Here is a 24,192-nt window from a genome sequence, read left to right as displayed (position 1 = left end):
ATTCCCCCTCTATGTTAAAACATTTAGTCAAAACTTGACTAAATGTAAAAATGGAAGAAAACGTGAGCATACACAACATCAATTAATACGATATTTCTCATACACAAGAGAAAAAGGGAAGCAAAAGTAAGCATACACAACATCAGTTAATACAAGATTTCTTATACACACAAAAACAACTTTCCCTTACCGTATTCCAGGTTCACACAACACTATCACAACACAACCCTCTCAGTGGAAGGACATAGGACGACAAATCTCAACACCCAAAACTGACTAACATCAACACCTCCGAAACTCACAAAACTGAATAATAGATCACCATATAAGTGCAAAGCACACGCAAAAACACGTTCTCCATGAAACACTAAACAAACAAACAGCTTCACGAGACTGCTTGATCAAGGCTGAACTCGCAAAGCTGAGACCAAAAAAAAAACACACACAAAAAACGAAAGTAAGGGACGTTTCACGAGCAACAAACAACAAACTTGTCCACATGTCATGAATCACTTAAACAATACAACTGAATACAAAAAAAGAGAGTTCAAAACCCGATTTTAAAAAGAGGCCCTGCACGGGCAGGCACAGCCACAATGGTCCCCGCGAACAAAAGCATTACGACCTTGATCACAGCCGTGTTCAAGTCGCACGCGTGAGAGGCCTTGGCCATTCTCACCTTCAAGCTGTCGCCTGTGTAGGCCTTTGCCGGAACTAAACTTGCCCGGACCACAATCATGTCTGCCCCAGTGTCTCGCAGACCTTTGCCCTTCACCCCGTTGACATACACCTGACAGTGTGGCTGAAAGTGTTTCTTGGAGCAAGGTACACAAAGTTGCGGAATTCCACAAGCACTGGTGACGTCCCGAAATTCTTCACTGGCAACATAATGCACGCCCTTCTGATCGGATTGCCGTTTCAGACAGTCCTTCTTGACGTGGCCCCGTTTGCCACAGTAGAAACACGTGATGTCGTTCCTGGAAGTAGATCCCTTGTGTCCGTGCTCGTCCTTCCCATCCTTGGATCCCGAAGAACCGGAATTCCCTGACTTGTTCGGCCGTGAGCTTGACGACTTCCCAGAGATCGCCTGGGCGTCCTCGTATACCCTGATCCATTCGGCTGCCTCCTGGGTTGTCTTTGGCCGGTGCTCCTGCACGAAAGACACCACCTCAGGTCACAGGCTGGACATCAGCTGTTCCATCACAATCGGGTCAGCGAGGTCGTCTACGTCCCACTTCTTCTCTGCCATGTCGACCCAGCGCCGCAGGTAGAGGTTCAGACGTGCCACGAATTGATTGCTCAGCTCGCCACTGAGTCTCTTGCTGTTCCGCAGTCGACGTCGGTAAGCTTCGGCAGTCAAGTTAAAACGCTGGAGTAGCGCCTTCTTTAAAGCCTGATAGTTCCTCGTCTGGTCGTCCTCCAGAGCGTTGTAGAGCAGTAGGGGGCGTCCCTTCAGGCAAGTACTAAGGCGACTAGCCCACGTACCTTCTTCCCATTTCTGGTCAGAAGCGATACGCTCGAACCGGTGTAACACGAAATTTTTACTCCACGAAAAATTTACTCCGGAGTAAAGATTTTGTACGAAATTCTTACTCCGAGTACACTTTTCGTACGAGAAAAGAACTCCCCAAGGTACGAAAAAATTACTCCCTCCACGAAATTTTTACTCCCCATTATTTTTTACTTCCAGTAAAAATCTTGTACGCAAAAATGGGATGCAGGCGAAGGGATAATGCCAATAAGTGATCTCGCGCACACGAATGTCGCGCTACCCTCCTTCCACCCCTTCCACCACCAAGACTAACAGGGGACAAGGGAGTAAAAATTTCGTACAACTGGCATGGGAAGTTAAATTGCTCGTGTTGGGGTGAAGTAATTTATTCGTTATTTATTCGTCAGGGAAGTAACATTTTTGTTCGAAATGTTTACTCGGAACTCACCTGTCTTGGGGAGTAATTTTCTCGTGTAATGGGGGAGTGCTTTTTTCGTAAAGGGAGTAACTTTTTCGTACGAAATCTTTACTCCGGAGTAAACATCTCGTGGCAGTAATTTTCTCGTGTTACACCGGCGCAAAAAATCGTCGAGCTCGTCCTTGTCGTCGTTAAACGTAGGAAGCCTCGTACGGTCAGTCACAAACGTCGACGCGCTAGTTTGAGTAGGCGTACCCTTCTCGGGGTCGGCCCGCTATTGCGCGGGGCCGCTATTGCGCGGGGCCGCTATTGCGCGAATCTTTAGGGTTAGGGTTAGGATTAGGGTTAGGGTTAGGGTTAGATTCGCGCAATAGCGGCCCCGCGCAATAGCGGCCCCGCGCAATAGCGGCCCAGCCCCCCCTTCTCCGCCTGTAGCTTAGCTAGCTCCAGTTGGAGATCGCGTTCGGCCTGTTCTTTACGTTCTTGTCTTTCCCGTTCGGCCTGTTTGTCACGTTCTCTTTCTTGTCTGTCAAGATCGTCTTTCCGTTCCCGTTCTTGTCGGTCAAGTTTGTCTTTCTCTTTCCGTTCTTGTCTGTCAAGTTCGTCCTGCTTTTCCTGTCTGTCACGCTCTAGTTTTCCCTTGTGATCTTCCTCATAACGTTTTAAGGCGCTATGCGCTCTAACCCGCGCGTCTCGTTCAGTCTGTCCCTCGCTGCCAGGAGTCAAATATCCCCCCTCTCCCAGTGCTAATCTCCTCGTAGGAGAACCCTTGTCAGCCATGGTTTATGGGTAGAAAAGCTAAGGACAGTCTAACGCAGCGATCGCCAGAACCCGCGAAGACCAAACAATGGATACAAAAATCCAGCAACCAGAAAACGCGTCCGGCCCAAAGCAGTTTTTATGTTGGTGTCGTTGTTGTTTCCTGCTTACCCCCCCCCCCCTCGCACACACACCCACCTCCACAATCACACACACATACGCACACATACGCATCCTTCCTTCCCACTGACTTTCCCGTCCTGGTGATCTGACATCCTACTTCTAGGCCCTACATGCTTCAGTCACTTAAAGGGCTCGACTCAAACAATTGCGGCTTTCAATGTAACTGTGCTGAAGGGGTCTATGTCGAACACAAGTGGGTGGATTCCCTGTAGGTGGATTTCCTACAGACGTTTTCCTTGAATACAGGGAATACACCGATTTGAATTACCTTAGTGTTACTTCCGCTTCCAAAATGGCGGTTCGACAGGAGAATCTTTTAGAATTCCTTAATTCGCGTGCAGTATTCAGCCAAGCAAACATGCTTCGACGAGAAAGACGGATAATCCGAAAGGATTTATTAAAGAAACATATCTCCACCACATTGTACACTCGTCGATTGAATCGCTTTCACTTTCACTCTCGTAAGTTACTCCATGGCGTCTAACGGAAGTGAAAAAACCCTAACCCTAACCCTAACTTTGGAACACTTTACATTATTTTGTTATTGCGAGTAATTTATTTCAGTAGCGTTTTCTTTCATTTGATTATCGATTTCAAGTTTATTGCAATAAAAATTGAGAAACGGAATCGAACTTCTAAGAAATACCCCAAAACATTGAAAAACATCAAATTCTACCGATTTTGCAAAGCATCACGTGACTTTCAGCGAGATCTGCGAAACGCTACAGGAATTGCTCCCGGGTGTATTCCCTGTATACAGGCAAAACCCCAACAGAAAATCCTCCTACAGGGAATCCACCCATTTTGGGTCGACATAGACCCCTTCTGCATAACTTCCGGGAGCTTGAAAAAGACCCTGCTCCGAGTCTGACCCACGCTAAGCTTCCTCACCACTTGAAGCGATATTAATAACAACACGTTGTTCAACACACTGCATCCACTCCGTGACGCATAATTAATTTAGTTGATACTGAGGCACAGAGAAAGAGAGAAATCTCATGTACTTGCCATAAACTTTGAGTGGATATTCGAAAGTCTCGCCATCTTTTTGGTGGTTCACAACGATCGTCATTCAAGTGATTTGCGCGTGGACAGTGTTGTGCGATTAGCACAAACGTCTCACATGAAACAATGCAAAATACTGACATTGATGTTGCTGCATATTTTCACTCCATGAATACTTGAAAGCCAAACCTGTGGAAGTCGACACAAAACATTGACAGGTACTGAAACCGCGCTTTCTGCTCTTCTGTTCTGCGAAACTTTTGCACATATACCTTTATCTCAGTCAGTGAGTCAATTGCTATTAAGAACGTCTATCTTGTTCATACTTTTGTTTCATATTTTATAATTTCAGACGATTTTACTTTTTATTTATGAGCAGAGTGTTATGAAACTATTCAGATGAAAAATTGGTAATGACTCGATGATTGGCTCTTCGAACATCGTTGTCGGCACGTGAATACAACGTTGAGGCGACGTTTGTTTTCTTAATACGTTTCTATTTGGGAAATTTGAACCTTAAAACTACCGCAACACGGTGGCCTAGTGGTAAGTCGTCCGCCCAGTGAGCGGGAGGTCGTGGGTTCGAACCCCGGCCGGGTCATACCTAAGACTTTAAAATTGGCAATCTAGTGGCTGCTCCGCCTGGCGTCTGGCATTATGGGGTTAGTGCTAGGACTGGTTGGTCCGGTGTCAGAATAATGTGACTGGGTGAGACATGAAGCCTGTGCTGCGACTTCTGTCTTGTGTGTGGCGCACGTTAAATGTCAAAACAGCACCCTTTGTGGTGGACTGGGCGTTAAACAAACAAACAAACAAACAAACCTTAAAACTCATACCTCTTATAAATGTACCACACAAACAAACGAACATAAACGTTAAGAGGCTGTGCTTTTCACGTAAATTCGCGTAATTGACCAAACATTCACTATAACGCTACGTTGCTTTTTTGGATCCAGGTAAATGTCACGTAACTTTGAAACATCGCAAAAGCAACCAAAAATTCACATTATCGCAACATCGTATTCACGTTGTGTGTTTGCTGAAATTACTTTTCCCGTTCTTCAACCGGGTCAATTAGTCCCCGTTTTTATCACATTTGGTTAAAGTGCAAATCCCGACATCATCTCTAAGCACTTCACTACGATTCAAATATTAAAAATAAATGAAAACAAACAAACAGCAGACACATACATAAAACTAACAACAAGAAACAAACACATTATTCCGAAAACGGGGTATGTGTGTGTATGTAGCCTACTATGGATCGATTTACCAAACAACATTGAAGCTAAGCCAATCTCTTAGCGAGTTTAAACATTATTTGTCTAATGTGGATTTTAAAGTGTCATGTCAATATTATTTTGGAGAAAGATTTGAACAAGTCCATCATTGTAGATGACGAATTGGTATCAGCGATTTAAATTTGGAATAATGTAAGCGCCATCTCAAGGGTATTCCCCCATGTGAGTGCTGCTAGCCCATAGAGACAGCTGAACAATACTCTGTTGTTGTATTGTCCCTTGCACGATTATTGTCAATTGATAATTTGCCAGATGTTAATAGTTTTTTTGAAATATTATTGAAAGGCATCCCACAATAATCCCAAAATGTAAACCAGACTATGGTGTCGTATTTATCTGTTTTCCTTAGACTCTCACGTATTTCGTGTTTGCTTCCTGAATTATCCCGTATTATTGTGTGACATTTTCTGACAATTACCCTCACTGTGTGTGTGTGTGTGTGAGTGTGTGTGTGTGTGTGTGTGTGTGTGTGTGTGTGTGTGTGCTCGCGCGCGTGCGTGAGTGTGTGTGTGTGTGTGCGCGCGCGTGCGTGCGCGTGTGTGTGTGTGTGTGTGTGCGTGTGTGTGTGTGTGTGTGTGTGTGTGTGTGTGTATGCTCGCGCGCGCGCGCGCGCGTGTGTGTGTCCTGTGCACTCAGGATTAGTGTCATGAGACCCACGCTTCCCAAAGAGTGGTGCTCCATGTCTTCTTCCACTCCCCTTCTACTGGTTATCTTTTCCTTTGTTTTGCACCCCCCCTTTTTTTTGTAGGGGAAGGGCTCCTAATATGGACCGGCTCCTAATATGGACCACCACCAACTAACGGCGCTAGAGCGCTCAAAAAAGTTTTATTCGCTGTATTCACCCTCTTTGGATAACTTGCACATGTCAAAACAGTTGCAGAAACACAAATCTCAAAACCGTTAGGCTTTTTCTCTTTTTTCACTTTTGGCAGCGTTCACTCTAAATTTGCCGCCTAAAACGGACTCGTTTCTGTCTACAGCCAAAGCTTTTATCAAACAGAAATGGCTATATATGACAGCTAATACCGTATTTGTTATATTTTGGCAGTGTTGACCCCGAGTTTCTACTGCAAACAAAAAATAATAGCAAAATCTCAAAGTATGTGCGAGTCCCCTAATATGGACCACCTTCAACAAATCGAAGAAAATAAAAGCTAAAGGCTATTTTCATTAATTCATTAAGATGCCTTCTGGTAATAACCTATAACTAGCCCTCGAGATTTAAAAAAAATGCAACGAAAAGTCTTCTTTTCGTGGAAGTTGATAATTTCACTTATTTTCACTCTGTTTTTGATAAGCTTCTTTAGTTTCCTGGTGTGCTTCAAATAATGCTCTCATCAACCCGAAACAGATAAATCTAGAGCATATTTTAATTAGGCTGACTTGTACACTAAGTTGTATCATGTTATTTTGAAATATAGAGGGCTTTTTACAGTGATTCGTGAAGACCGCTTCACTGGTACATATTAGGCGCCCAGGCTCCTAATATGGACCCTTTGTGATTTTCTCTGTATTTAATTTTTGCTGAATGTGTATCAAAGCTATTTTACTGTAATTAGGCCTAACGGTTAACCTAAGAAAGAAGGACTACCAAACACAAAATCAGTGAAACTTCTTTGCACGAAAACAAGCTAGTTATCAGCAATAAACAAAAAGTGGTCCATATTAGGGGCCCTTCCCCTACCCCTGTTGAATGAAGTTTGTTTTAACCAACAAACACATCCTGTACACATATCCCCAGACATAATCACTGTGTAGTTGCTTAAAAGATAACAAAAGTGGCGTTAATTGAGAATACGAATGTCCATTTTTCAGTTCCGTTGTAGATGACGTTATATTGCTTTTGTCACGTACACACATATACACAGACATAATCACTGTGTAGTTGCTTAAAGGGTAAGGTTGATTAAAAATGCGAATGTTAAAGGCTGACATATAGTCCTATTTAATTAATCTAATTACTTCCAGGGCTTTTCCCATCGTTGCGGGGATGTATAAATTAAGCTTCCTGCAAAGTTTTAGGTTTGAAGTCCTTACCAAATACGAGAAATAATTATTTCTTTATTGCATTGTTTAGCAACAGTTCTCCAGGACTTGGGCTATTTTTAGACCGTTGACGTCACTTCGTGACGTTTCGTAAACCAAAGATGGCGTCGGAGACAGTCAAAGCGCGGTTCGGTTGCGTACAATGGCAAAAAAGATAGAAGTAAACCTGTCTAAAGCTGTCAAGGCCACTAAATCTGCTGAGAAGAGAAAGTGGGCTCCTTGCTTCATCACCACGCAGCACTAGCGCTGGGTCGCGCTGAAAGAAAGATTGTTTTCGTCAGAGGCCCATCGCTTCAAATTGAGAACCAAGTACAAAGGGGATACTGAACCCGCCAAAGTTTTGCTGGACACGTGAGTACATAGGCCTATTAGAAAATTAGATGTACTTGTAGCTTGTCAGCTGAAGCCTGTGGCCTTATTCTTGCGAGTATGTGCTGTGAGAGATCGTATATTTCCGCCTGCGCAATTTCCGGAAAACATCCTCTTTCACTTTGAGACTGTTCTATTTACATTCGATACTATCAACACCACTTTGCAATACTGAAATAATTTTTTCTGTGTTCGAAAGCTACAGCCAATCGTTATTATATCCCCTTAGGTACAGTTTTATAACATTATTGGCACATGTAAACAATATGAATTAATTAATGAACGCTACGAATATGGCAGCCTTTAAACAACATTAATACCTTGACAGACTGAAAGCAAGTAGATCGTGAAGTCGGCAACTACAAAGCGGGGGCGAGATGGGATGGGGCGAGTCGGTACCTCGCCCAAGTCGCACAGGTACTCCTGCAGTTGATTGCAGAGCGCTCACAAATATATTGCCCGATAAAATGAATATTGCCTCGCGTTGGAGTCGGTCATCGTATACCAGCTGGTGTACGTATTTGAAGTCCATGGCCCGTATTCTTGAAAAAGCTGCAACATTGTGTCCTTTAAAGTCAAACTGTCGTTTAACTACCGCCCGGTATTATTTTATCTTTACTGCCCAGTAATTATTTATTTTCCCCCGGTATTAATGTGTGTCTGGCGGAAGGTCGGCAGGTACCAAAATTGGTTATTTTTAGAATAGGAGATTCCTCATGCTTGCTCCTCTCTACAAACAATATTTGAACAAGATTTATTCTTGAAAGAGCTGCAACTCATATACTGGCCTGTAAAACCACTTACGCTCAATAAGTCCGCCAACTGCTAAGTGTTATTTATGAAACACCGGTAAGTCCTTACCGGGTTGTCTCCGAGCTGTAAAGTTAGAGGACCCATCCCCCTCCTGTAAAGTCGCTACCTGTCAGGAACTTCACCAACACTGTTCATTAAAACCTTCAAGTTTGAATACATCTTGTTCAAATATTGTTCGTAGATTTATGTCCCTCATGGACACACATTGGTGTCATTTAAGCACCAATGCATTGCGGTCAAATACGAGATTCTGCTCGCGAAAGATTTCAACCGATGCTCGATCATAACGACGGCGTGTTGCGAAAGCGTGCTTTGCGTCTTGTTTAATACATTACAGTGTCGAGAATTTGGTGTCTGATTCCGTAGCCGAACGGTTATCGAATTCGCCTGATGCGCGATTGAGTCGAGTCCGAATCGCCACCAGGCCTTACTTTATTTTTTATTTTTTACTCTTTGTCATTTGTTTGTTTTTACATTTAGTCAAGTATAAAGCGCTTTGAACTCCGGATAAGGCGCTATATAAATAAAGAGAATAATAATAATTAAAAAAAAAGTTTTGACTAAATGTTTTAACATAGAGGGGGAATCGAGACAAGGGTCTTGGTGTGTATGTGTGTGTGTGTGTGTGTGTGTGTGTGTGTGTGTCTGTCTGTCTGTCTGTCTGTCTGTCTGTCTGTCTGTGCGTGTGTGTGTGTGTGTGTAGAGCGATTCAGACCAAACTGCTGGACCGATCTTTATGAAATTTGACATGAAAGTTCCTTGGAATGATATCCCCGGAATTTTTTTCTTTTTTTCGATAAATACCTTTGATGACGTCATATCCGGCTTTTTGTAAAAGTTGAGGCGGCGCTGTCACACCCCCATTTTTCAATCAAATTGATTGAAATTTTGGCCAAGCAATCTTCGACAAAGGTCGAACTTCGGTATTGCATTTCAGCTTGGTGGCTTAAAAAAATTAATCAATGACTTTGGTCATTAAAAATCTGAAAATTGTAAAATAATATTTTTTTCATAAAATGATCCAAATTTACGTTCATCTTATTCTCCATCATTTTCTGATTCCAAAAACATATAAATATGTTATATTTGGATTAAAACCATGCTCTGAAACTTAAAGATATAAAAATTATGATCAAAATTAATTTTTCGAAATCAATTTAAAACCACTTTCATCTTATTCCTTGTCGGTTCCTGATTACAAAAACATATAGATATGATATGATTGGATTAAAAACACGCTCAGAAAGTTAAAACGAAGAGAGGTACAGAAAAGCGTGCTATCCTTCTCAGCGCAACTACTACCCCGCTCTTCTTGTCAATTTCACTGCCTTTGCCATGAGCGGTGGACTGACGATGCTACGAGTATACGGTCTTGCTGAAAAATTGCATTGCGTTCAGTTTCATTCTGTTAGTTCGACAGCTTGACAAAATGTTTATTTTCGCCTTACGCGACTTGTTGTTTATTTTCTTCGTGTGCAAAAGAGTACGTTGTAATATCAAAATTGATTTAAAAAATTAATTCTAGGCGAGAATGAGGTTTTAAAAAAAGTATGGTTAACATGATATTACCGTTAACTACCTTGTATACGCCCACCCACCCTATGTACCAATTTTGCCCAAAAGTGGGGGGTGGGCGTTTACTAGGTACTATACCCTTGGCAGGAGCGGGTCCTTAGCTAGAAAAACGATATTTTGGTCATTTGTCATAGAAGTGTTCAAATGATGCGTTATTGCACAAACTTCTCTCTCTCTCTCTCTCTCTCTCTCTCTCTCTCTCTCTCTCTCTCTCTCTCTCTCTCTCTCTCTCTTTCTCTCTCTCTCTCTCTCTCTTTCTCTCTCTCTCTCTCTCTCACACACACACACAAACACACACACACACACAAACACACACACACACATACACACACACACACACACACACTAACACACAAAATCAACCTCTTCAGACATCACTTCACGCCAAAGATGAAGCTTTGAAGATGAAGGCACAGTTGTTGCAGTCCGCGGTACAAGCCATCAACAACTGTACGACGAGTCAGGCTTTATTTCACTTTGAGAGAGGCGTAAACGTCAAAAATTGATATTTTTTCACAAGATTGTACACCGTAAGGTGCCAAACTATTTACTTGCGATATTGCCACCATTAATATCAACTAATAATCCATATCGCCAGCGCAGACCTTCAGAGAGGAAAGTTCCATCGTTTAACACTGAATTATACAAAAACTCATTTCTCCCATCTACAACACAACTCTGGAATTCTTTACCAGACTACATAAAACTTAGTAAGTCCCTCAAGCAATTTTTGTCAAAAAACGATTTAAGTCCGCCGTGATATTGGTATTCTGGAGATCGCATATCACAAACAATATTTTAACAAGATTTATTCAAAATTGACGGTTTTAGAGGAGGGGGATGGGTCCTCTAACTTTACAGCTCGGAGACACCCGGGTAAGTCCTTACCGGAGTTTCATAAATAACACTTAGCGGACTTATCGAGTGGAAGTGGTTTTACAGGCCGGTATATGAGTTGCAGCTGTATCAAGAATACGGGCCCTGGTGCTGTACAGTGTAGACATAGTGGTCGTTCGTTCAGCCATGCAACAAGCCAGATACTTCCAAGCGACTAGACGTCATCAAACATTGCGCAAGTCACACGGTCTTGGATTATCTTTTTATTTTTATTTTTGTTAAACAGGTATGTCTGTACTGAAAAGAACGTGAATTTTCACAAAGTCAGTGTAGTGTACGTGCGATACCTTCCAGCTTCGCTGGGATAACAGCGGCGGAAACTGGAGTAACAATTATTTCTCGAGAAAAGGATTCAGCGCATGACGTCGAGGGGCGTTAATCTCTTCTGTCAGTACCGAACCATGGCACCGACGGGCAAGCAATCTAAACATCGGAATCAGCAAAGCGCACACCCCTAGCTGTACCTGCATTTTTGAGAAAGGCTGATTTTAAAATACCAGCGACAATTTACACACCGAAATTAAAGTAACAAAAAAAAATCCGCTTTATGGCAGTTTGATAGCAAAGTTAAACCTGTTTCAGTATAATCAATTTAATTTTTATTTTTTTATATCTACGATGGAATGGGAAAATGATGTTCTTCGCAATTTGTTTTCTTAAGTAATATAATTATACTGTTCTGTTTTGAACAATGCCCAACAACAAGATCTACGATGGAATGGGAATATTCTTCTTCTTCTTCTGCGTTCCCGTGAATGGGAATATGATGTTGTTCGCTATTTTTGTTATAGTAATATACTGTTCTGTACTGAACAGTGCCCAACAACAAGAACAGAATTTTAAAATGTTTTAATCGCTCATGTATACTGCTTCATTTTTTATTGCAGGGTTGCCTACGGAGATGTTGCTGCGATGTAAAGCAACAAGCGGCCGCTGCCTGCCTCACCTGGGAAAAGTTTTGCTGTGTGTCTGTCTGCTCACCGGGCTGAACATGTTTGGGTACCACTACCTGCATGACCTGTAAGGCACGCTCACCGGGCTGAACATGTTTGGGTACCACTACCTGCATGACCTGTAAGGCACGCTCACCGGGCTGAACATGTTTGGGTACCACTACCTGCATGACCTGTAAGGCACGCTCACTACACATTGCCCACACGCTTCACTGGCTGCTTCAAATACTCTCTATGACGCGCCGTTTGATACTAACTGTACTTATGTAGGGTTTCTCTTCCAAAACTCTACTTGAGTGCAGTTAGTATTAAACGGTGCTGTGAAACTCTACTTAGGTACAGTATAGAATATATAGAAACCATACATAAGTAGAGTTTTCCCAACAAATTCAACTGAAGTCCACTTCAGGCAGGAGTCCGGAAACTCTGCTCATTTACTTATGTGGAGTTTGAAAACGTGACTGCACTACGATTTAACATTTCAGGCGACTGGTAAACTGTCATGAGACACTCTACTTTAGTACAGTTAGTATCAAACGGCGCGGCGAAACTCTACTTAAGTGCAGTATGTAAACCATACTTACATCAGTAGACTTTCCCAAAGTCCACTACAGGCAGGTTTTAAGAAACTCCACTAATGTACTTATGTTGAGTTTTGAAAACTTGACTGCACTACGATTTAACATTTCAACCGGCTGGTAAACTGTCATGAGAAGAAAAATGCATGAAGCAAGTAAAGTTTATGATATTTTGGGTAGCGTCTGATGTGTTGTTGGGTAAGGGCAGCCAAAGCTATGTAATCAGGGCGCGCATTGTCGGCCACCTGGCGATGGCTTTCTTCACTGACCACTGTTCATTGTCGGCCACCTGGAGATGGCTTTCTTCACTGACCACTGTTCATTGTCGGCCACCTGGCGATGGCTTTCTTCACTGACCACTGTTCATTGTCGGCCACCTGGCGATGGCTTTCTTCACTGACCACTGTTCATTTTCGGCCACCTGGCGATGGCTTTCTTCACTGACCACTGTTCATTGTCGGCCACCTGGAGAGGGCTTTCTTCACTGACCACTGTTCATTGTCGGCCACCTGGCGATGGCTTTCTTCACTGACCACTGTTCATTGTCGGCCGTCTGGAGATGGCTTTCTTCACTGACCACTGTTCATTGTCGGCCATCTGGAGATGGCTTTCTTCACTGACCACTGTTCATTGTTGGCCATCTGAAGATGGCTTTCTTCGCTGACCACTGTTCATTGTCGGTCACCTGGAGATGGCTTTCTTCACTGACCACTGTTCATTGTCGGCCATCTGAAGATGGCTTTCTTCGCTGACCACTGTTCATTGTCGGTCACCTGGAGATGGCTTTCTTCACTGACCACTGTTCATTGTCGGCCACCTGGAGATGGCTTTCTTCACTGACCACTGTTCATTGTCGGCCACCTGGAGATGGCTTTCTTCACTGACCACTGTTCATTGTCGGCCATCTGAAGATGGCTTTCTTCGCTGACCACTGTTCATTGTCGGTCACCTGGAGATGGCTTTCTTCACTGACCACTGTTCATTGTCGGCCACCTGGAGATGGCTTTCTTCACTGACCACTGTTCATTGTCGGCCACCTGGCGATGGCTTTCTTCACTGACCACTGTTCATTGGGGGGCATCTGGAGATGGCTTTCTTCACTGACCACTGTTCATTGTCGGCCACCTGGAGATGGCTTTCTTCACTGACCACTGTTCATTGTCGGCCACCTGGAGATGGCTTTCTTCACTGACCACTGTTCATTGTCGGTCATCTGGAGATGGCTTTCTTCACTGACCACTGTTCATTGGGGGGCACGTGCCACCAGTGTGTCCCTTGCTGACAGTGCCGTACGTGTTGCATGTGTCCGTTCTCGGTCACATTTGTTGCTTTTTTTTATATACTGACCGGGGATGGAGTTTGGGTAACAAAAGACTAAAACTGCATAGTGCGCACAAACGTACATCACACACACACACACACACACACACACACACACACACACACACACACACACACAGACACACACACGCACACACACACACACACACACAGACACACACACACACACACACACACACACTCACACACAGGCCTAAGTACAGATAGTATCAAATGGCGCGTCATAACTCTAGGACTTGACGACTATTCAGCAGAACATTTTCATCTTCTTGCAGGACTCGGAAAGCGACAGCTCTCATCACCAAGAATGTTTCACTCCTGAATGCTTTGACGCCATGGAGTGGTAGTATGGCGTCACCTCCTATGCTTCACTGTGAAGACATTCCCTTTTCCTCATTAGAGACGAATTTTCGGCCGTTCAAACCGCTTCTGGTCGGCCAAAATTTGTGTAGCCTGCTCGAAACCACGGACGTTTTCGTCGACGCGCTACGAAAAGCCAACGTCTCTTTCTTCATGTACGGTGGCACCCTCCTTGGCTCGTGGCGTCATCATGGTTTCGTGCCTTGGGATGATGACGTCGACTTTGCCGTTCCCATTGACAAGCAGCAGAAAGTCTACCAACGACTGATGGATCTGAAACCCAGGTTGGTTGGCTTTTCTGAGAGGGAGAGAGAGAGAGAGAGAGAGAGAGAGAGAGAGAGAGAGAGAGAGAGAGAGAGAGAGAGAGAGAGAGAGAGAGAGAGAGAGAGAGAGAGAGAGAGAGAGAGAGAGAGTTTATTCATGTTAGTGTATATATTGTTACGTACGTCGTGATAGGATATGGTGTGTGTGTGTGTGTGTGTGTGTGTATGTGTGTGTGTGTGTGTGTGTGTGTGTGTGTGTGCTGTTTGTGTGTGTGCTGTTTGTGTGTGGGTGTGTGTATGTGTGTGTGTGTGTGTGTGTGTGTGCTATTTGTTTGTTTGTTTGTGTGTGTGTGTGTGTGTGTGTGTGTGTGTGTGTGTGTGTGTGTGTGTGTATCTGTCAGTGTCTGCATGTAAGCCTACATGTGAACCCTGACCCCACACTTTTGAGAATGACTTTCAATTTACAATTTTGCAGAACAAAACCTAGCAAAGGCATTGAATAATTATCATGTATTTGAATGAAGGTTATAAAAATCCCGTTGAAGACACACATACTTGTTTTATATTTGCAACACCCCCCCCCCCCCCCCACCCCCAGCATTCTGTACTTATCACCCTTTGGTGTAAAAGAACGTTTCATTTGAAATAATTTGTGAATTCTTACAATTGTATACATGTTGAGTAACTAGGAAAGCGGAGATTAAAACGACCTTTGCGAGACTACCTTTTTTTTTTTTTAGAACAAGCAAAACTGAGTACGGGGTTTGCAATAGCGCGTTTTACAGGTTGTTCCGTTATAAAGACAAAGGTTAAACTTCTAATGAATAAACCATTGTCAAGGCAGCTTAGATGTAGCCTAATCACGAATGGTAGTGGATTAGAAAACAAGTCGCGTAAGGCGAAAATACAACATTTAGTCAAGCTCAGTCGAACTCACAGAATGAAACTGAACGCATTGCATTTTTTCCGCAAGACCGTACACTCGAAGCATCGTCTGTCCACCGCTCGTGGCAAAGGCAGTGAAATTAACAATCCAGAAAAGCGCGGTAGCGGTTGCGCTGAGGAGGATAGCACGCTTTTCTATATCTCTATTCTTTTTAACTCTCTGAACGTGTTTTTAATCCAAACATATCATATCTATATGTTTCTGGAATCAGGAACGGACAAGGAATAAGATACAATTGTTTTTAAATCGATTTCGGAAAGGAATAAGATAAAATTGTTTTGAAATCGATTTCGGAAATTTAATTTTAATCATAATTTTTATATTTTTAATTTTCAGAACTTGTTTTTAATACGAATATAACATATTTATATGTTTTTGGAATCAGAAAATGATGAAGAATACGATAAACATAATTGTGGATCGTTTTATAAAAACAAATTTTTATTTACAATTTTCAGATTTTTAATGATCAAAGTCATTAATTAATTTTTAAGCCTCCGAGCTAAAATGCAATACCAAAGTCCGGCCTTCGTCGAAGACTGCTTGGCCAAAATTTCAATCAATTTTATTGAAAAATGAGGGTGTGACAGAGCCGCCTCAACTTTTACAAAATGCCGGATATGACGTCATCAAAGACATTTATCGAAAAAATGAAAAAATCTCTGGGGATATTATACCCAGGAACTCTCATGAAAAATTTCATAAAGATCGGTCCAGTAGTTTACTCTGAATCGCTCTACACACACACACAGACACACATTATGGCAATCCGAATGGTGCAAAAGTCCCTTTTAGCTCTTGATGTCTAAATAACACATTATTTAGCTAAATAACGCGTTATTTAGCTAAACAATGCTTTATTTAGCTATATCATGCATTATTTAGCTAAATAATGCATTGTTTAAATTAAACAATGCATTATTTACAGATACAGAAAAAAGAGAGCCCAGAGCACTAAATAATGCATTGTTTAGCATAAATAAGAGATTGTGTTTGTAAATAACTCATTATTTATAAATAATTACGCGTTTTCTCTAAACAATATATTATATGTAAATAAAGTGTTATTTAAATAAATAAAATATTATTTAGATAAATAAAATATTATTTATCTAAATAAAATATTATTTAGATAAATAAAATATTATATGTAAATAAAATATTATTTATCTAAATAAAATATTATTTATCTAAATAAAATATTATTTAGATAAATAATTTATTATTTAGATAAATAATTTATTATTTAGATAAATAATTTATCATTTAGATAAATAATTTATTATTTACTGTTTTTGCCTTGAAATAGTATTATTACACTAAATAATGCTTTATATAGCTATATAATAGGTTTCCGCTATATAATTCATGATTTGGTAAATAATACATTATATACCGTAAATAAAATATTATATACCGTAAACAATTCATTGTTTAGCGCATCGCGAAGCCGTTTTTTCTCTTGTTGTTTTTTTCCACGTGTTTCCGTGGATCCACGAGAGCTCTGTTGATTCTCAAACTGACCAATCAGACAACTAGCATCTGTACACTAATTAAAGTCCCATTGTTGAGTGTGACGAAAACTCGTGGTGACGATTTTAAAACATGTTGGGTCACGCATGGTCCAATCTTACATGGTCCAATCTTACATGGTCCAACCTTACATGGTCCAACCTTACATGGTCCAATCTTACATGGTCCAACCTTACATGGTCCAACCTTACATGGTCCAATCTTGCATGGTCCAATCTTGCATGGTCCAACCTTACATGGTCCAATCTTACATGGTCCAACCTTACATGGTCCAACCTTACATGGTCCAATCTTACATGGTCCAATCTTACATGGTCCAACCTTACATGGTTCAACCTTACATGGTCCAATCTTACATGGTCCAATCTTGCATGGTCCAATCTTACATGGTCCAACCTTGCATGGTCCAACCTTGCATGGTCCAATCTTACATGGTCCAACCTTACATGGTCCAACCTTACATGGTCCAACCTTACATGGTCCAATCTTACATGGTCCAACCTTACATGGTCCAACCTTACATGGTCCAATCTTACATGGTCCAATCTTGCATGGTCCAATCTTGCATGGTCCAACCTTGCATGGTCCAATCTTACATGGTCCAACCTTACATGGTCCAACCTTACATGGTCCAACCTTACATGGTCCAATCTTACATGGTCCAATCTTGCATGGTCCAATCTTACATGGTCCAACCTTGCATGGTCCAATCTTACAATCTTACATGGTCCAATCTTACATGGTCCAACCTTACATGGTCCAATCTTACATGGTCCAATCTTACATGGTCCAACCTTACATGGTCCAACCTTACATGGTCCAACCTTACATGGTCCAATCTTGCATGGTCCAATCTTACATGGTCCAACCTTGCATGGTCCAACCTTACATGGTCCAACCTTACATGGTCCAACCTTACATGGTCCAACCTTACATGGTCCAACCTTACATGGTCCAATCTTACATGGTCCAATCTTGCATGGTCCAATCTTACATGGTCCAACCTTGCATGGTCCAACCTTACATGGTCCAACCTTACATGGTCCAACCTTACATGGTCCAACCTTACATGGTCCAACCTTACATGGTCCAATCTTGCATGGTCCAATCTTGCATGGTCCAACCTTGCATGGTCCAATCTTGCATGGTCCAATCTTACATGGTCCAACCTTACATGGTCCAACCTTACATGGTCCAATCTTACATGGTCCAACCTTACATGGTCCAACCTTGCATGGTCCAATCTTACATGGTCCAATAATATATATGGACCATGTAAGATTGGACCATGTAAGGTTGGACCATGTAAGATTGGACCATGTAAGGTTGGACCATGCAAGATTGGACCATGTAAGGTTGGACCATGTAAGATTGGACCATGCAAGGTTGGACCATGTAAGGTTGGACCATGTAAGATTGGACCATGCAAGGTTGGACCATGCAAGGTTGGACCATGTAAGATTGGACCATGCAAGATTGGACCATGTAAGATTGGACCATGTAAGGTTGAACCATGTAAGGTTGGACCATGTAAGGTTGGACCATGTAAGATTGGACCATGTAAGGTTGGACCATGTAAGGTTGGACCATGTAAGATTGGACCATGTAAGGTTGGACCATGTAAGGTTGGACCATGCAAGGTTGGACCATGTAAGATTGGACCATGCAAGATTGGACCATGCAAGATTGGACCATGCAAGATTGGACCATGTAAGGTTGGACCATGTAAGGTTGGACCATGTAAGATTGGACCATGTAAGGTTGGACCATGTAAGGTTGGACCATGTAAGGTTGGACCATGTAAGATTGGACCATGTAAGATTGGACCATGCAAGGTTGGACCATGTAAGGTTGGACCATGTAAGATTGGACCATGTAAGGTTGGACCATGTAAGGTTGGACCATGTAAGATTGGACCATGTAAGATTGGACCATGCAAAGTTGGACCATGCAAGGTTGGACCATGTAAGATTGGACCATGCAAGATTGGACCATGTAAGATTGGACCATGTAAGGTTGAACCATGTAAGGTTAGACCATGTAAGGTTGGACCATGTAAGATTGGACCATGCAAGGTTGGACCATGCAAGATTGGACCATGCAAGATTGGACCATGTAAGGTTGGACCATGTAAGGTTGGACCATGTAAGATTGGACCATGTAAGGTTGGACCATGTAAGGTTGGACCATGTAAGGTTGGACCATGTAAGATTGGACCATGCAAGGTTGGACCATGCAAGGTTGGACCATGTAAGATTGGACCATGCAAGATTGGACCATGTAAGGTTGGACCATGTAAGGTTGGACCATGTAAGGTTGGACCATGTAAGGTTGGACCATGTAAGGTTGGACCATGTAAGGTTGGACCATGTAAGGTTGGACCATGCAAGGTTGGACCATGTAAGATTGGACCATGTAAGATTGGACCATGTAAGGTTGGACCATGTAAGGTTGGACCATGTAAGGTTGGACCATGTAAGATTGGACCATGTAAGATTGGACCATGCAAGGTTGGACCATGCAAGGTTGGACCATGCAAGATTGGACCATGCAAGATTGGACCATGTAAGATTGGACCATGTAAGGTTGAACCATGTAAGGTTGGACCATGTAAGATTGGACCATGTAAGATTGGACCATGTAAGGTTGGACCATGTAAGGTTGGACCATGTAAGATTGGACCATGTAAGATTGGACCATGCGTGACCCAACATGTTTTAAAATCGTCACCACGAGTTTTCGTCACACTCAACAATGGGACTTTAATTAGTGTACAGATGCTAGTTGTCTGATTGGTCAGTTTGAGAATCAACAGAGCTCTCGTGGATCCACGGAAACACGTGGAAAAAAACAACAAGAGAAAAAACGGCTTCGCGATGCGCTAAACAATGAATTGTTTACGGTATATAATATTTTATTTACGGTATATAATGTATTATTTACCAAATCATGAATTATATAGCGGAAACCTATTATATAGCTATATAAAGCATTATTTAGTGTAATAATACTATTTCAAGGCAAAAACAGTAAATAATAAATTATTTATCTAAATAATAAATTATTTATCTAAATAATAAATTATTTATCTAAATAATATTTTATTTAGATAAATAATATTTTATTTAGATAAATAATATTTTATTTACATATAATATTTTATTTATCTAAATAATATTTTATTTAGATAAATAATATTTTATTTATCTAAATAATATTTTATTTATTTAAATAACACTTTATTTACATATAATATATTGTTTAGAGAAAACGCGTAATTATTTATAAATAATGAGTTATTTACAAACACAATCTCTTATTTATGCTAAACAATGCATTATTTAGTGCTCTGGGCTCTCTTTTTTCTGTATCTGTAAATAATGCATTGTTTAATTTAAACAATGCATTATTTAGCTAAATAATGCATGATATAGCTAAATAAAGCATTGTTTAGCTAAATAACGCGTTATTTAGCTAAATAATGTGTTATTTAGACATCAAGAGCTAAAAGGGACTTTTGCACCATTCGGATTGCCATAACACATACACCACGACCCTCGTTTCGATTCCCCCTCTATGTTAAAACATTTAGTCAAAACTTGACTAAATGTAAAAAGGGGGCAGGTTGTTTGGAGAATTCGAGTGTGTGTGCGTGTGGACGAAAGGGGGGGGGGGGAGATTTTGGGGTGGGGTGGGGTAGGGTTTTGTTTTGTTCCTGGATTGAGAAATGTCATTATGTTCGTTGAACGAGATGACGACCGAGAAGGGTTTTTAACCCATATGTTCTCCTATTATTTTGTGTAGGTCTTAAAAGTGGTGGGGGACGGGGGTGGGGAGTGGGGGGGGGGGGTGTTCCACGGTTACCACAGCATGATCACCAACAATGATGCCATGACTTCTTTGTTGTTGTTGTTGTTGTTGTTGTTGTTGTTGTTGTTGTTGTTCTTCTTCTTCTTCTTCTTCTTCTTCTTCTTCTTCTTCTTCTTCTTCTTCTTGTTTTTGTTGTAAAGTTAGAGTACCCACTGAGAGCCTCTCAGTCCACGACATCTGCGCTCCGTAACAATCCCCTTTCACTTCATACTTTTTTAAACTTGACAGCCAACCAACATCCTTGATGTTCATATACAGTCTGTCCAGCCGGCGTCGGTACCTTGCCCCCTATAAAAAGCCATACTTTCCACACACAAATTCTGTAGCTTTTCATCACATTCATGTCCCTAGCAAGCTAAATTACCTGTGAGGACGTAAAGCCCCCTTAGTTCAGTTAAAACAAAAGTCATGGATATTTGTGACCCTCCACCACGAAATGAGTCGCATGTCACCTCGCGCGGTTCTGCGCTAGGCTTAATATAAGTCCGGGGAGTGTCTGGTAACAGTGTGAGGGTCACCTTAGTCACAGGCTTATAACTCAAACAGTTTGCGCTCTTTTCTAAAACGGTTTTCACCACCGGATAGAGCATAAAAAACTCTTCAGGAAAATGTACAAATATGAAAATCATGCAAAGGTGACATGCGACTCATTTCGTGGTGGAGGGTCACATTTGTCTCTTTCCGCCTGCGGTATAGGTTCATCCTGGACGTGGCGCAGGAGAAGCGGTGGAAGCTGTACAGGGCAGGGTCGGCGAGCATCCCGCGCGTCTCGTGGCAGTACCCGTTCCTCGACATCAACTTCTACCACCAAAACGCCACCCACATCTGGGACCACGACTTGAAGAACTACCACATGTACGTCTACCCGAGGAGCTGGGTCTTCCCTCTCTCCGCCCGACCCTTTCAAGGTCGCTGGATGCCGGCTCCGCGCGAGACGGAGAAGACTTTGACACTGACTTACGACCTGGAGAAGTGTGATACGGGCGTCTACAACCACCGTCTGGAGGCCAACTCAGACCTAGCAAGACGGACATTGCCTTGTGACAGGCTGCGCGGAGTTCTGCCCTTCGTCAAGAGGGCTGTGACTGCAGAAAGATGCAATGAGAGTTTTGTTCAAGGTGATCGTGTGCTCGGACACTACTTCTTTGAAAACTCACAGTGTACACTAGAATAAAGGATACTGTAATCTGCCATTGGTCAAGAGGATTGAGACTGAATAATAATGAGACCTTAGTTGACGGTGATCGTGTGCTCGGACACTACATCTTTGAAAACTCTCAGTGTACACAACAATAAAGGATACTGTAATCTGCCATTGGTCAAGAGGATTGAGACTGAATGATAATGATACCTTGGTTCAAGGTGATTGTGTTCTCGGATTTTATTTCTTTGAAAACTCCCAGTGTTCACTAGAATGAAGGATTCTATACTACCCGTCATAAAAAAACTAGGCAGATGCGTTTGAGGGCAGATCTTTCTGATGAGGCCGTTTATTGTAAAACCAAGTATATGACTGAAAAGGCCATTCCTTCCCCTACTTTATTTAGAAAACTGATTGGGTTTACATGAGGTAGTGTTTATACAGTGGAACCTACAACACAGACACCCCCCAAAATCAAATTCGCAAAATCAAGGTTCCCGCGTTAAAATTGACAACAAAATCAGAACTGCTAAAACAAAGTATGTTCTGCACGTCAGTAGAAAGAACAATCAAACCTGCATCTAAATCACTCAGTTTACATATCTTGTTTAACAATGAAATTATGGCATGTTGAAAGGTGTAGGTGTCATTCCTCTGAGAAGCCGTAAAAGGCGGTTTTTGAGGCCGTTTTGGTGTGGAATAAGACACTGAAAGACCGGTACATTTCAGTAACTCCTCAACGCATGACCTTCAAACTTTCGGTGATTTGTGCTCACACATGTCGTAAAGTACGTACGGAATTTTAAGTAATTTGAGACGTTATGTCTGCTGGTATTTGTCATGCCAGAAAGAGTTCTTAAATTGACGGCTGACTCATTGAGAAAAAAAAATAATTGTTATCTTCAAAAACAATAACAGATGCGTCACATACTCAAATTTCATGTACATACAATCGGAATCGGTTACGACAGCCTCATCAGAAAAATCTGCCCTCAAAAGCATCTGCCTAGTTTTTACATTTAGTCAAGTTTTGACTAAATGTTTTAACATAGAGGGGGGAATCGAGACGAGGGTCGTGGTGTATGTGTGTGTGTCTGTCTGTGTGTGTGTGTGTGTGTGTAGAGCGATTCAGACTAAACTACTGGACCGATATTTATGAAATTTGACATGAGAGTTCCTAGGTATGATATCCTCAGAAAAGTTTTTCATTTTTTTGATAAATGTCTTTGATGACGTCATATCCGGCTTTTCGTGAAAGTTGAGGCGGCACTGTCACGCTCTCATTTTTTAACCAAATTGGTTGAAATTTTGGTCAAGTAATCTCCGACGAAGCCCGGACTTCGGTATTGCATTTCAGCTTGGTGGCTTAAAAATTAATTAATGACTTTGGTCATTAAAAATCTGAAAATTGTAAAAAAATTATGTTTTTATAAAACGATCCAAATTTACGTTCATCTTATTCTCCATCATTTTCTGATTCCAAAAACATATAAATATGTTATATTTGGATTAAAAACAAGCTCTGAAAATTAAAAATATAAAAATTATGATCAAAATTAAATTTTCCAAATCAATTTAAAAACACTTTCATCTTATTCCTTGTCGGTTCCTGATTCCAAAAACATATAGATATGATATGTTTGGATTGAAAACACGCTCAGAAAGTTAAAACGAAGAGAGGTACAGAAAAGCGTGCTATCCTTCTCAGCGCAACTACTACCCCGCTCTTCTTGTCAATTTCACTGCCTTTGCCATGAGCGGTGGACTGACGATGCTACGAGTATACGGTCTTGCTGCGTTGCATTGCGTTCAGTTTCATTCTGTGAGTTCGACAGCTACTTGACTAAATGTTGTATTTTCGCCTTACGCGACTTGTTTTTTTTATGACGGGTAGTGTATCTTCTGCCATTTGTCAAGAGGATTGTGACTGATAATGAGACCTTGAATTGGTTAAATGTGAGCGTTTCCGGCTCGGACACTGTATACCTTTTTTACAAAGTCTCAGTGTTCCTGTGTTACGACTGTAACGTATTAATGACCATGCATGTTGCCCCTTTTTGTACAGTAATACGCTTTCTTAACATCATTTGACGGGCGCAGTGGCGTGGTGGTAAGACGTCGGCCTCCTAATCGGAAGGTCGTGTGTTCGAAACTCTTTTAGATGCGCACACCCCCCCCCCCCCCCCAAAAAAAAAAACAACGTCACGTTGATAGTGGTCGTCGGCTTCTGTGGCGCACCCGCCAACCACCAACACCAGAATCCCGGTCGCTGCCGCCTGGTGGGTTACTCGGAAAGTGGAGATTTTTCCGATCTCCCAGGTCAACTTATGTGCACACCTGCTTGTGACT

At 41.8% G+C, this 24,192-nt stretch overlaps 1 protein-coding gene across 3 annotated transcripts; it reads left to right on the top strand.

The window, feature by feature from the left end:
- The first annotated feature begins 3,793 nt into the window (after positions 1 to 3,793).
- On the top strand, positions 3,794 to 24,021 carry LOC138983725 (ribitol 5-phosphate transferase FKRP-like). Of its 3 annotated transcripts, none has more exons than XM_070357033.1 (4): positions 3,794 to 4,075; positions 11,746 to 11,857; positions 14,006 to 14,374; positions 21,399 to 24,021. In XM_070357033.1, exons 2-4 carry the CDS (start codon positions 11,760 to 11,762, stop codon positions 21,874 to 21,876), a joined length of 945 nt encoding a protein of 314 aa, XP_070213134.1. In that variant the 5' UTR covers positions 3,794 to 4,075; positions 11,746 to 11,759; the 3' UTR covers positions 21,877 to 24,021. The 3 variants fall into 3 exon arrangements, with proteins under 3 accessions (XP_070213134.1, XP_070213135.1, XP_070213136.1); XM_070357034.1 differs by having other exon boundaries at positions 11,746 to 11,986; XM_070357035.1 differs by lacking the exon at positions 11,746 to 11,857.
- The last annotated feature ends 171 nt before the right edge of the window (positions 24,022 to 24,192 follow it).

This window comes from Littorina saxatilis, linkage group LG13, assembly GCF_037325665.1.
Source record: "Littorina saxatilis isolate snail1 linkage group LG13, US_GU_Lsax_2.0, whole genome shotgun sequence".
Classification (NCBI taxonomy): Eukaryota; Metazoa; Mollusca; class Gastropoda; order Littorinimorpha; family Littorinidae; genus Littorina; species Littorina saxatilis.
This window is presented reverse-complemented; position numbering and strand designations above follow the sequence as displayed.

Coding starts and splice junctions, on each gene's coding strand:
- LOC138983725 (XM_070357033.1), top strand. CDS start 11,760: ATGTTGCTGCGATGTAAAGCAACAAGCGGCCGCTGCCTGCCTCACCTG. Junction 11,858..14,005: donor ACCGGGCTGAACATGTTTGG/GTACCACTACCT, acceptor ATCTTCTTGCAG/GACTCGGAAAGCGACAGCTC. Junction 14,375..21,398: donor CTGATGGATCTGAAACCCAG/GTTGGTTGGCTT, acceptor CCTGCGGTATAG/GTTCATCCTGGACGTGGCGC.